At 38.5% G+C, this 13496-nt stretch overlaps 1 protein-coding gene and 1 long non-coding RNA gene across 2 annotated transcripts in view; both read right to left on the bottom strand.

The window, feature by feature from the left end:
* The window catches only part of LOC309650459, a 369298-nt gene that overhangs the window by 64833 nt on the left and 290969 nt on the right, over positions 1-13496 (bottom strand). The gene's annotated exons all lie outside the window — the stretch shown is intronic.
* The window catches only part of TTLL6 (tubulin tyrosine ligase like 6), a 35416-nt gene that overhangs the window by 6005 nt on the left and 15915 nt on the right, over positions 1-13496 (bottom strand). Inside the window, exons 13-14 of the mRNA XM_082441801.1 lie at positions 3207-3576; positions 2467-2735 (exon numbers count right to left, since the gene is read on the bottom strand). Coding sequence (XP_082297927.1) covers positions 2467-2735; positions 3207-3576 — 639 coding nt within the window. The remainder of the gene's footprint in view (positions 1-2466; positions 2736-3206; positions 3577-13496) is intronic.

The raw sequence follows: 13496 nt of genomic DNA, 5'->3' as shown, positions 1-13496 counted from the left end.
GTTCGAGCCCTGGTCTGGGAAGATCCCACATGCCGCGGAGCAGCTGGGCCCGTGAGCCACAATTGCTGAGCCTGCGCGTCTGGAGCCTGTGCTCCGCAACAAGAGAGGCCGTGATAGTGAGAGGCCCGCGCACCGCGATGAAGAGTGGCCCCCGCTTGCCACAACTAGAGAAAGCTCTCGCACACAAAAAAAACGAAGACCTAACACAGCCATGAATAGATAAATAAATAATAAATTTAAAAAAATTTTTTTAAAAAATGCCATTTGAAAGAACAATAGTGTAGCTTTAAGAGCTTGAGGGCTGGGAATCAGCAACATCTGACTCAAATCCTTTCTCCACCACTTAAAGCTGTGGAACCTTCCGAATGTTAAGCCTTATGCTCTTTGAGCCCCAGTTTTTTCTTTTCTAAAGTGCACAGTTATGATTAGAATTAAATTAGATAAAAAATATATATATTTAGAGGAGTGCTGGCGCCTAGAGAGTAAGCTACCAAAAAAAGGGTAAATTTTACCATCATTAATATTCATTAGAAAACATGTCAATACCTTCAGCCATTAACCACCATGGATGGTAGTAAGTCTATAATAGCAAGTGACCACATGACAAACTGCTCTTAGAAATTAGAAGCAGGGAAAGAAGTCTCCCCTAAAGAATCACCTATTTACTAGATGAGTAAACTTATCTTTACTCATTTAGGAGAAAATATCGAAACCTTCTCTGCCTACAAAATCCCAGAGCTTTGCATGGAATCTGAACCCAAGCTGACTTTGCTAAAGAATGGCATGAAGAAGCAGCATCCCGTGTCAGAGCTGTTCGCCAAGGTTCCACTGAGGGGGAAGCTGTCCTTGTTCCCAGCTCACTACAACCCAAAGCTGGTGCTGAGTGACCGGTCATGTGAGTGCCAGTGTGTACAGGGATGTCCAAGAGCTCAGTGTGGGGTGGGGGTGGGAGGATGAGCCCCTGCCTTTAGAGAGACCCCAGTGTGATGGTGGAGGCATAGTCCATGTCCTTAAGGAGCCTCTATTCTGACTGGGGAGACAACAAAGTCCAAAACAGAATGCTATGTTTGGCTTTTTCTGTCCAGAGCCAAATTTAATGGTCATTACAGGAAGCACTTTATCACATCCTTTCAATATAATTATCTCTTCCCTTTCCCTGTGTGGCTTCTGATCATTAAAACTTCATTTTAACAGTCATATTAAATACAAGTTTTTATTGTAATCTGCTACATGATCCCTCTTTTTAAAAGTAGGAGCATAAATAACTTAAAATTCTGGAAAATTATGAACCGAAGATAGTGGGGGTACGTTTGAGCCCCATCAGGATTGGGGAGTTTTGTTCCTATAACAGGCCCACAGGTCAGGCCTGGCCGTCACAGGTTCCTCTGCCCAGGCCTGGGTCTAAACACAGGACAGTCTTCACTACCACACCTGAGATATTTCCTTGAAAGGCAAATTCTCAGTGGCCTGTCCCAAATCTCTTGTGTCAGGATTTCCAGAGGTGTGGCCTTGGAAACTACAGGCTTAATAAGGAGCCCCATATGATTCATATCATCTGGGAAGTTTGGGAAACACCAGGCCCAGTTTTTCTCTGATGGTGGTAAGAGGACCAACAGAATCACCTAGAGGAGTTCCTTAAAATGCAGATTCCTGGGCCCCCAGTAGGACCTACTGAATCAGAATTTCCAGGAGCAGGCCTTGGAATATGCATTTTTATGAGCACCCAAAGTGATCCCTATGGGCTGATGTTCACTCGCCAGCCCTTCTGCAGTGTGAGCTACAGGCCACGAGGGGGCCAGGTCAGACTGTCTGGTCACAGTCTGCTTTAGGTGGCAGGAGTGAGGGAGATGATTAAAATGTATCTCCTTCCATAAGCAGCCAAGCAGCACAGATCCCTCCACCATAGGCAATACTACGTTGTAGAGTTCTCCTAAGTTTTTACATATCACCTTCTTTTAGAAGCACTAACTTTCTGACAAAGGGCTCCCTTGCTATCGCTTTGGTCCTTTTACACAGTGGAATCAAAGCTTAAGGGTCTTTGTTTCCAGATCTTCTCAGGCGCCACTATCCTGTTGTTCCGTGCCCTCAGTACACTCCATCACAGGGCCAGCTCTCAGGGCAAGTGACCTGGACCTAGGCCAGGCTGGCAGAGCACGAAAGGTGTGGAAATCAACCCCTCACGGTTGGCATGGTTCTACTTACGGGACCGGCATCAGCGACTGTCTCAATTTCAGCCATGAGTGGAAGACAAGGCTAAGTGTACCTAAAGCAGTGGGGCCGGATCAGTCATAGCAGAAATATACATTGCAAGGGGGTCACATTTTGACTGAGGTTAAGTCTTAATTGTCTACTTACCTGTATGTATTTATGAATCCATCAGTCCACCTACCTACCCAACATTCTAGAAGTATATGTATAGTGCCTGCCAATGCATCAGACACATGAAGGGAATATGGATGGGCCTACCTAGTTCCTCTCACATCCTCTTTGGCCAGAGGTCAGGCAGTGGCTGTATGCTTCCTGATCCTGTATACACCGGTCTCGCACAGCACCTGTATGGCTTCTGCCAGGCCTCGGATCCAGTCGGGCTGCAGTGGCAACCACCAGCAGGTCATTCAGGGAAACAGCATGGCTGTGAGAATTCTGCAAGAGGAGGAGGGAGGGCACATCCAGCTGCCTCTTCTCGGCAGAGCTTCGGCTGCAGAAGTAGCACTCCTGGGGCAGGGAGGGGTTTTCTGGAAAGGCAAAGGCATTGGCATCATCAGTCTGTGCTGCTGGACTCAGCACAAATTCCTGGCGAAGGCCACCTCCCACTAGGGTCTCCCACTGAAAACTGGCGGAAGCTGCTGAATCAGAATCAGCCACTGTGCCTTTCTTCCAAACAGTTTCTCTTCCCTGTTTTTTTTTTTTCAAACTTACCACCCCCAACTTGTACAGGCTCAGCTGAATGGGCCTCATCTGAATGAGAACAGGAAAGATTGAAGAGGGTACTTAGACACAGCTCTACTTTTATCATTTTTTTGCTTTCCCAATAAGACTAGAGACCCCCTAAGAACAAAAACTATGTCTCCGCCATCAGACTGGGGTCTCCCTGAAGGCAGGGGCTACAGTCCCCCTCAGACAGAGCACTCCCCAAGATTAGGACAGGTTCTGTTGGTTTCTCCATCCCCTAAGCTCTTCGCACATCCCTGTACACTGGCACTCACGTGACTTGTCACTCAGCACCAGCTCTGGGTTGTAGTGAGCTGGAAACAAGGACAGCTTCTCCCTCAGTGGAAACTTGGCGAACAGCTCTGACACGGGATGCTGCTTCTTCATGCCATTCTTTAGCAAAGTCCAGCTTGGGTTCAGACTCCTTGAGAAGCTCTGGGATTTTGTAGGCAGAGAATTGTTTGATAATTTTTCCTGGATGAGGTGCCAAGGCATCTGCTGCTGCTTGCGTTTAAAGGAGGCCATCCTGTCCATCTCTGAGCTACTGCACTCAGAGCTGGTTCCCATGGTCACCCCTAGCAGAGACTGGGGGGTGTCTGAGACCTGGGTGGTGGATTCTGGGAAGGTTTCTACTGAGGTTAGAGGCTGAAAAAGAAAACGGTCCAAAATGAGATTGTGGAAAGCAAAGGGCTCCCTCCTATGCCATTTTTCTTTTTTTTTTTTTTTTAGTTTGGATATCATTACTTTATTATAAAAGAAACACGGAAATTATTTACAGGATGAAAGATTTCAGAACTTCAGTGGCAGCGTCACGTGATGCCATTGGGGGAATGGGCAGCTTCACGTGATGCCATTTCAATAGTGACTTATTTTAGTCGACATATTTTCCAAGAATGTCACCATCTCTAAATAAGAAATAATCCTTGTCATCTAGAACTACTTTGGTGCCTCCATATTCTGGGAGAAGAACTTTATCTCCAACTTTCACACTAACTGGTTGAATCTCTCCACCCTTTCCTTAAGAGCCTGATCCAACAGCTACTACCGTTGCTTGCAATACTTTTCCTTGTGATTTTTCTGGAAGCATAATGCTTCCTTTGGTTACAACTTCAGCTGCACTTCTTTCAACTAATACTCGGTCAAAAGGGGAAGAAACTTTCTAAATGCCTGTCCTGCCATGACTCGGGTTGCCGCACTTCGTACTCTCACTCTCTGGCCGCCGCCGCCGCAAAGGAGAGATCCACAGTCCGACCCCCCGGTCATGTGACCTCGAGAAAAGGCCATTTTTAATTAAAACAAACAGATGAAGAGCTGAGTTCATGAGCAGCAAGAAAGATTTTGGTTAGAACAGTTTCTTAACCATGAACTAGTTAAACACTAGGGCAGAAGACAGTGGGGAGTGTCCACAGAGCTTCCTCTGGAGGTCTTTAAACATGAGATAGATTTTAAACCCTGGAGACTGGTAATCAGAGAAATAGGTGTTATTTCACAGCTATTAGACTGGCAAAAATTGGAAAGCTGGATATCAGTGTTGGTGGGAAGGCGGGTGGGGTGGGTGTCTCATGCACTGCTGATGAGAATGTAGGCTGGTCCAGCCATTCTGGTGAACCATCTAGAAATACTTGGTTAGATAAGATTGCAAATACCCTGTGACCCAGCAATTCTGCTCCTAGCTATATATGCTAAATAGGTTATTAGATTGCTCCTTTTAAACAAGTACACCAAGGTTCCCAGCAACATTATTCACAATAGCCAAAAGTGGACACAACCCAAATGTCCACCAACAAATGAATGGATAAAAAAAATGTGGTGTATACACACAATGGAATATTATTTAGCCTTAAAAAGGAAGGAAATTCTGATACACGCTACAACATAAATGAACTTTGAACACATTATGCTAAGTGAAATAAACCAGACACAGAAGTACAAATATTGTATGATTCTATTTATATGAGCTACCTAGAGTCCTGATACAGAAAGTACAACAGAGAGGAACAAAATAAGGCAGGAAAGATATCTGAAGAAATAATGGAGAGAAACTTCCCAAATTTGGTGGAAGACATCAAGTTACAAAACCAATAAGCTCAATAATTCTAAATAGGATAAATACAAATAAAACTACATCATATTGCATTTCAAATTGTTGAAATTCAGAGATAAAGAGAGCAGCCAGAGAAAAATGACACATTACATACATGGGACAATGATATGAATACAGTTAATTTCTCATTAAAAAAGAAAAAGAAGAAGAATATCAGAAGAACTGGAACAGCATTTTTAAAGTGCTTCAAGAATAATGTTAACCCAGAATTCTAGGTCCAACAAAAATCTCCTTCAAAATGAAGGCTTTTAAATAAAGACATTTTCAGATAAACAAAAACAGAAAATTCATCACCAGTATACAGATGTGCACTACAATAAATACTAGTAATGTATGTTAATACAAAAGAGAGAATAAGTTTCCCATATTTAAAATTAAGTACAACGTTACCTCTAAGTAGATTCTGACACGCTGAAGATGAATATTGCAATCCATAGAATAACACCCCACAAAAAAGGAAAAAAGTTATAACTAAAAAGATGACGGAGAAATTAAAACTAACAAATACTCACTTTTTGATTAATCCAAAAGAAGGCAGAAAAGGAGGAACACGGGGAAAAAGCAGAAACAGAAAAGATGTATAGAAAACAAACAGAATTTCAGCCCTACATCGTTTTAATAACTACATTAAATGAAAATGGAGTAAACACTCCAATTATAAGGCAGATGTTGTCACACTGGATAAGAAAGCAAGACCCACTTATGTCTGTGTATAAGAGAAATCCTTTTTTTTTTTTTTGAGAAATCCTTTAAATATAACGAGAAAAGTGAGTTGAAATTAAAAGAATTTTTTAAAAAAGATATACCACGCAAACACTAACCATAACCAGCTGGAGTGGTTATATTAATATCAAACAAAATAAATTCTAAGACAAGGAGTATTACCTGGGATAAAGAAGATTTTATCATTTCATGATGATAAAAGGGTCACTACATCAAAAAGACAAAATAATTATAAATGTGTACCTAATAAAAGAGCTTCAAAACACATGAAACAAAAACTGACAGAACAAAAGGTAGAAATAAACAAATCCACAATTGGGGTTGAGATTTTAACATCCATCTCTCAGCAACTGATATAAAAAGTAGAAACCAAATCAGTCTAGATATGGAAAATCGGAGTGACGTTGTCAACCAGAGTGATCTAATTGATTCATAGAACACTATACTCAGCAACTGTAGAACACACATTCTTTTCAAGTGCACATGAAACATTCATCAAGATAAATCATTTGCTGGGCCGTAAAATAAGTCTTGATAAATTTTAACAAAGCATTTCTACGAATCGCAAAGGAATTAAATTAGAAATTAATAACCATAAGATATTTAGAAAATTCCTAAATATTAAAAAATTAAACAATATACTTCTAGATCACCCATGGAACAAAAATGAAATCACAAGGAAATTAGGAAATATTTCAAACAATGATAATAAAAATGCAGCATATCAAAATTTGTGGTATGCAGATAAACTAGTGTTTACAGGGAAATTTATAGTGCTAAACACATAGAAAGGAAGAAAGGCTTACAATAAATAATCCAACTTTCTACTTTAAAAGGCTGGAAAATGGTGATCGAATTAAACTAAAAGCTAGTAGAAAAAAAAGGAAACAATAAAGATAATACTGGAAAGCAATGAAATAGAAAATAAACCATAGAGAAAATTAACAAAGCCTAAAGTTGGTTCTTTACTTAATAAAATGGATAAGCCCATAGTAAGATCAAAATAAAAAAAGAGGAAATAGAAATTGCTTTTATCATCCATGAAAGAGGGGATATCACTACGGATCATGCAGACATCAAAGGGATAAGGAAATTTAAAACAATGAGAAGGGACAGTAGTCTTGGTTCTAGCTGAGATGGATTAAGCATACTGCATCTGTCTCTCTCACTGACTGTTCCTATAAAACCTGCACAGAATGCATGCATAGAGTAGCTATCTGACAATTCTGAAAAATAAACAGTAGCAGGCAGATTGAGGAAGATGAGAATTCAAAGTACCAGCAAGTGAGCAGTGAGTCTACTGTTTTCCCTCCAGTATCCCCTGACCTGAACTCAAGGCAATTCAAAACTCAAAAGTGGCTACTGGGGAGTAGACAGGGAAAGCTCTACGAGAAGCCCTATAGCTGTGGCTCAAAGACCTTTTTTTCTTCTTTTCTTTTCTCCGCTCTCTGTACCCCCATGTCCATGATGAAATCCTGAGGTGGATTTCGGTAATTAATAGAACTCAGTGATTAACAGAACTAGTGCACAGAAAATTAATAAGAATATAGAAGAACTGAACAACATCAGCAACCAAATAGATCTAATTGACTCACTACCCAACAGCAGCAAAATAGACATTCTTTTGAAGTGCACGTGAAACATTCTCCAAAAGAGAACATATTCTGAGTCATAACATAAACTTTAACGAATTTAAAAGAACTGAAATCATATAAAGTATGTTCTCTGACGATATGGAATTAAAGTAGAAATCAGTAACAGAAAAACACCAGGAAAATCTCCCAACAACTGAAAATTAAACAACACATTTCTCAATTGCCAAGATATGGAAGCAACCTAAGTATCCATCAACAGACGAATGAATAAAGAAGATGTGGTCTATATTTACAATGGAATATTACTTAGCTATAAAAAAAATGAAATTTTGCCATTTGCAGTAACATGGATGGACTTAGAGGACATTCGGCTAAGTGAAATAAGTCAGACAGGGAAAGACAAATACTGTATGATATCACTTATATGTAGACTCTAAAAAATACAACAAACTAGTGGATATAAAAAAAAAAAAGAAGCAGATTCACAGATATAGAGAATGTTTCTAGTGGTTACCAGTGGGGAGAGGGAAGGGGTGAGGGGCAATATAGGGGTAGGGGATTAAGAAGTACAAACTATTCGTTACAAAATAAGCTACAAGGATGTATTGCACAACATGGGGAATATAGCCAATATTTTACAATAACAATAAATGGAGTATAACCTTTAAAAACTGTGAATCACTATATTGCATACCTGTAATTTATATAATATTGTGCAGCAACTATACTTCAATAAAAATAAAATTTTTTAAATTAAAAAAAACCCCCTACATTTCTAAATAACCCATGGGTCATAAAGAAAATCTCAAGTGAAATTATAAAATATTTTGGACTAAATGAAAATGAAAACATATCAAAATTTGTGGTATCTAGCTAAAGTTGTTCTTAGAAATTTATAGCATTAAATGTTTATATTAGGGAAGAAGGTCTTAATCAACATTCTAAGCTTCCCCCGTAAGAAATTAGAAAAAAGAAAAGAAAAAAAAAAAAGAAAAGAAAAGAAAAATAATCCAAAGCAAGCAGAACATAAGTATTAATAAGGGCAGAAATCAGTGAAATAAAAAATTGGAAAATAATAGAAAAAAAATGAAACAAAAACCCAGTTCTTTGAAAAGAATTAACTGATAAACTCCTAGCAACACTTACCAAGAAAAAAAAGAGAGTGAAAGAACAAACAAATTACCCATATCAGGAATGAAAGAGAGGGTATCACTACAAACTCTGCAGACATTACAAGGATAATAGGGAGCTACTATAAACGACTCTTCACATATAAATCCAACAACTTAGATAAAATGGACCGATACCTCAAAAACCACAAACCACCAAAACTCACTCAAAATAAAATACATAACATTAAAGAAATTGAACTGTAGTTTAAAATATTCCAGAAAAGAAATCTCCAGGCCAAGATAATTTTACTGGAGAACTCTAACCGAATATTTAAATAAGAAATAATGACAATTCTACACAATCTCTTCCAGAAAACAGAAGAGGAGGGAACACTTCCCAATTTGTTTTATGGAGCTAACAGACCAAAAAAAAAAAAAAAAAGTAAAAGAAGAAAAAAAACCCTATAAACTAACATCTCTTATGAACACAGACATAAAAATCCTCAACAAAACATTAGCAAGTTGAATCCAGCAATGCATGAAAAGAACAATACATCATGGCTAAGTGGGGTTTATTCCAGGAATGTAAGACTGGCTCAAGATAAAAAATTAATCAATGTTGGGACTTCCCTGGCAGTCCTCTGCACTTCCACTGCAGGGGGCATGGGTTTGATCCCCGGTCCAGGAACTAAGATCCTGCACGTCGTGAGGTGTGGCCAAAAAATAAAAATAAAAATAATCAATGTAATCCACCATATTAACAGTCTAAAGTGGAAAAACTATATGATACTATCAACTGATACCAAAAAAGCACTTGACAAAGTTCAACATCCATTCATGATTAAAAACAACTCTCAGCAAACTAGGAATAGAAGTGAACATCTTCAACCTAGTAAAGAATATCTACAAAAACCCTACAGCTAACACCATACTTAATGATAAAAGACTGGAATGTTTCCCCTTTAAGACTGGAAACAGGGCAAGGATATCTATTCTCTCCACTCCTGTTCAACACTGTACTAGAAATCCTAGCCAGGCCATAAGGTAAGAAAAAGAAATAAAAGGCATAAAGATTGGAAAGAAGGAAGTAAAAACCATCTTTATTTGAAGATGACATACTTGTTTGATGAAAATCCTACAGAATCAACAACAAAAATCCTTACTAGAATTTATAAGGCACCCAAGCAATTCAATGAGAAAGGAAAGTCTTTCAATAAATAGTGTAGTAACTAGATGTGCATATGGGGAAAAAAACCTAGTGCCCATCACGTAGCACACTCAAAAGTTAATTTGAAACGGATCATGGAACTATACACAAAGCTAAAGCTATAAAGCTTTTAGAAAAAACTTAGGAGAATATCTTTGTGACCTGAGAGTGCGTGAAAATTTCTTATATAGGACACAGAAAGCAAAAACCATAAAAGAAAAATTGATAAGCTTCATCAAAATTAAGTTTTTTCACTAATCAAAAAACACTATCAAGAAAAAGAATAGGCAAGTTTCCAGACTATATAAAGCATTCCTACAACACAATAGTAAAAACATAAATAATCCCATTTCTTAAACGGGAGGAAGGCAAAAACTTGAACAGACTCTCCATAAAGAAACATACAAGAATGACCAATAAGCATTTGACAAAGTGCTTGACATGCTTAATCATCAGAGAAATGCAAATTAAAACCGCAATAAGAAATCACAACATAGTCATTAGAGTGGCTAAAATTTAAAAGACAGATAGCACCAAATGTTGACAAACGTGGAGCAATTGGTACTTTCATTCATTGTTGGCTTAAATGTACAAAAGATACAATCACTTTAAATAAAGACTTTGGAGTTTCTTATAAAGTTATACATAGATCTACCCTTTGACCTAGTAATCCTTCTAGGTAATTATCCAAGAGAAATGAAAACTATGTCTGCAAAAAGACTTGTACAGGAATGTTCATAAGAGCTTTAATCACAATAGCAATAAAAGAATAAAAACTGGGAACAACCCAAATATCCATCAACAGGAGAATGATAAAAAAAAACCCTGCAGTGTATTTGTACAATGGAACACAATTCAGCAATAAAGAAGAACAAACAACTGATATACCCAACAACATGAATGAATCTCACAGATACAATACTGAACTAAAGAAGTCAGACTCAAAAGAATATATACTATATTATTCCATTTGCACAAAATTCTAGAATAGGCAAAACTGCTCTAAGATGGAAAAAGTCAGAGTCAGGATAGTGGATGCCTTGGGGAGGGATGCAGGGAGCAGGAGGGTAATTGCCTAGGAATGGGCAGGAGGGAACTTTGGGGAAATATCAGAAAGCTCTATATTGTGATAGGGATATGGATTACACAGGTGCATTTATTTGTCAGAATTGTACAGTTAAGATTTTAGCATTTGAATGCATGTAACTTTAATCTTAAAAAAAGAAAAAGTGGGGCTCAATAAGAAAAAAAATAGGACATAGAATGAGATAAATAACCCAATCACATTCAAACAGATTTTAAATGCATGTATTTAAAAAAATCCCTTCTTGGAACTTCCCTGGCAGTCCAGTGGTTAAGATTCCCGTGTTTCCACTGCAGGGGGCGCGGGTTAGATCCCTGCTCGGGGAACTAAGATCCTGCATGCCACACAGCATGACCAAAATTTTTTTTAAATAAAAATTACAAAAAAATTTAGAAATCCCTTCTTTACAAGGAAACAAACTAACAAAAGATGGTGGATAGACGAATGGGAGGTGAGCATAGGGATAAAGGGACAAGTAAATAAACAAAACAGTCAAAGGCTTTGAATGAACCAAGTATGATACAACATCCCGAACCAATGATTTTGATTAAATCAACATGAAATCCAAAAAAGAAAAAAAAATAATCAATTGTTGTTAGCTGCCCTATTTTTTTAATCTCTTTAGTGTTAAGTAGTACTGCTTTAAGCCTTAGGTTAATGCAAAAAGAACAAGGGCAGTCTTAAGAAGTAGTTGTATTAAAATAATAGCTAATGCGTACTGACTCCTGTGTGATAAACACCACTCGTGGATCCACTTTCGTGGATCCTTTCATTTAATCCTCACAATGATCCGCTGGTAGGTACTATTATGAAAACACCATTTTTTTAATGGGGAAACTGAGGCTTAGGGTGATTAGAGTGACTAGATGGGAGTCACATATATAATAAAGGAGACCCCAGGATCTAAACAGTGTCAGCCAGATTCCCCAACGTATACTCTTTATTCATTATTATTGCTTTAAAATTTTATTTATTTTTGGCTGCGTTGGGTCTTCGGTGCTGCACACGGGCCTTCCCTAGTTGTGGCAAGTGGGGGCTACTCTTCGTTGAGGTGTGTGGGCTTCTCCTTGCAGTGGCTTCTCTTGCTGCGGAGCACAGGCTCTAGGCACGAAGGCTTCAGTAGTTGTGGCTCACATAAACCCACATAATGTAAAATTTACCATCATAACCATTTTTAAGCGTACAGTATAGTAGTGTTAACTATATGCACACTGTTGTGCAACACATCTCTAGAACCTTTTTAACTTGCAAAACTGAAACTTATACCCATTAAACATCCTTTTGTTTCTGCCTCTCCACAGCCCCTGGCAACCACCCTTCTACCTTTTGTTTCTAAGAGTTTGACTACTCTAGATACCTCATATAGGCGGAATCATGCAGTATTTGTCTTTTCGTGACTGGCTGATTTCACTTTGGAGAAATGTCTATTTAAGCCTCTACCCAGTTTTTAATCGGGTTGTTTTGTTGTTGTTGTCATTGTGAGTTGTAAGAATTCTTTATATATTCTGGATATTAACCCCTTATCAGATATATGGTTGGCAAATGTTTTCTCCCATTCCACAGGTTGCCTTTTCATTTTGTTGACTGTTTAAGTCTGATGTAGTCCCACTTATCTACTTTTGCTTCTGTTGCCTGTGGGGTTGGTGTCATATCCAAGAAATCATTGCCAAATCCAACGTGATGAAGCTCCAAAGCATACTCTCGTAAAGGTGTTTATCAAACCGCAGTTGCAAACCTACCAGTAGGTCAGGAAATTAATTTAGTGGACTGTAACGGGTATTTTTAAAAGAATAGAATGAGTCACTATATGCAGTGTGGCTAAGCACTGTTTTAGAAACTTTTCTCCAGTTGTATGTGTGTGTATGTGACGGACTATGAAATAAAATGAATTTCTACTATGGGCTACGGTTAGAAATTTGAAAAACATTGCCCTACTCTACGCTGCACTTGGACCAAGCAAAGACCCAACAACGCGGAAGATTTTCCAGTAGTTATAGTAGAGTCATCACATAGCTCTTGGTGGGCCTAAGTATGATGAACACAAAAGAACCTGTGTTAGCATTGCTGGTACTACATTCATGTGGCAACTTAGTTTCTAGAAAAATAGAAAATCAACTGTCACATTAAATTAATATTTTATGCAAATTTTATTGGTGATACTTGTTTTGTTTTGCAGTTGCATAAGAGCTATATCGGTGTAAAGACTTTATATCTGGTTTTATGCTTGTATATATTTATACAAATAATTTAAGTTTACAATTGGAATCTAAAAGAGCTTTCTTTCTTTCAAAAGGTGTCCGTACAACAATGGAGTTTGAAAAACACTGTTTAGGTCGTGGACTGGGTTCAACAATATCCCCCCCAGGGCTTCCCTGGTGGCGCAGTGGTTGAGAATCTGCCTGCCAATGCAGGGGACACGGGTTCGAGCCCTGGTCTGGGAAGATCCCACATGCCGCGGAGCGACTAGGCCCGTGAGCCACAATTGCTGAGCCTGCGCATCTGGAGCCTGTGCTCCCCAACAAGAGAGGCCACGATAGTGAAATGCCCGCGCATCGCGATGAAGTGTGGCCCCCGCTTGCCGCAACTAGAGAAAGCCGTCGCACAGAAACGAAGACCCAACACAGCCATAAGTAAATAAATTAATTAAATAAAATAAAATTTAAAAAAAAGAATATGCTCTTTTAAAAAAGAAAAAACAAAAAACAACATCCTCCCCAAAATTCATGTACACCCACAGCCT

Source organism: Balaenoptera physalus (genome assembly GCF_965194825.1).
Source record: "Balaenoptera physalus genome assembly, chromosome: 20".
Lineage (NCBI taxonomy): Eukaryota > Metazoa > Chordata > Mammalia > Artiodactyla > Balaenopteridae > Balaenoptera > Balaenoptera physalus.
The sequence above is the reverse complement of the archived record's forward strand: the minus strand, read 5'-3'. Positions and strand labels throughout refer to the sequence as shown.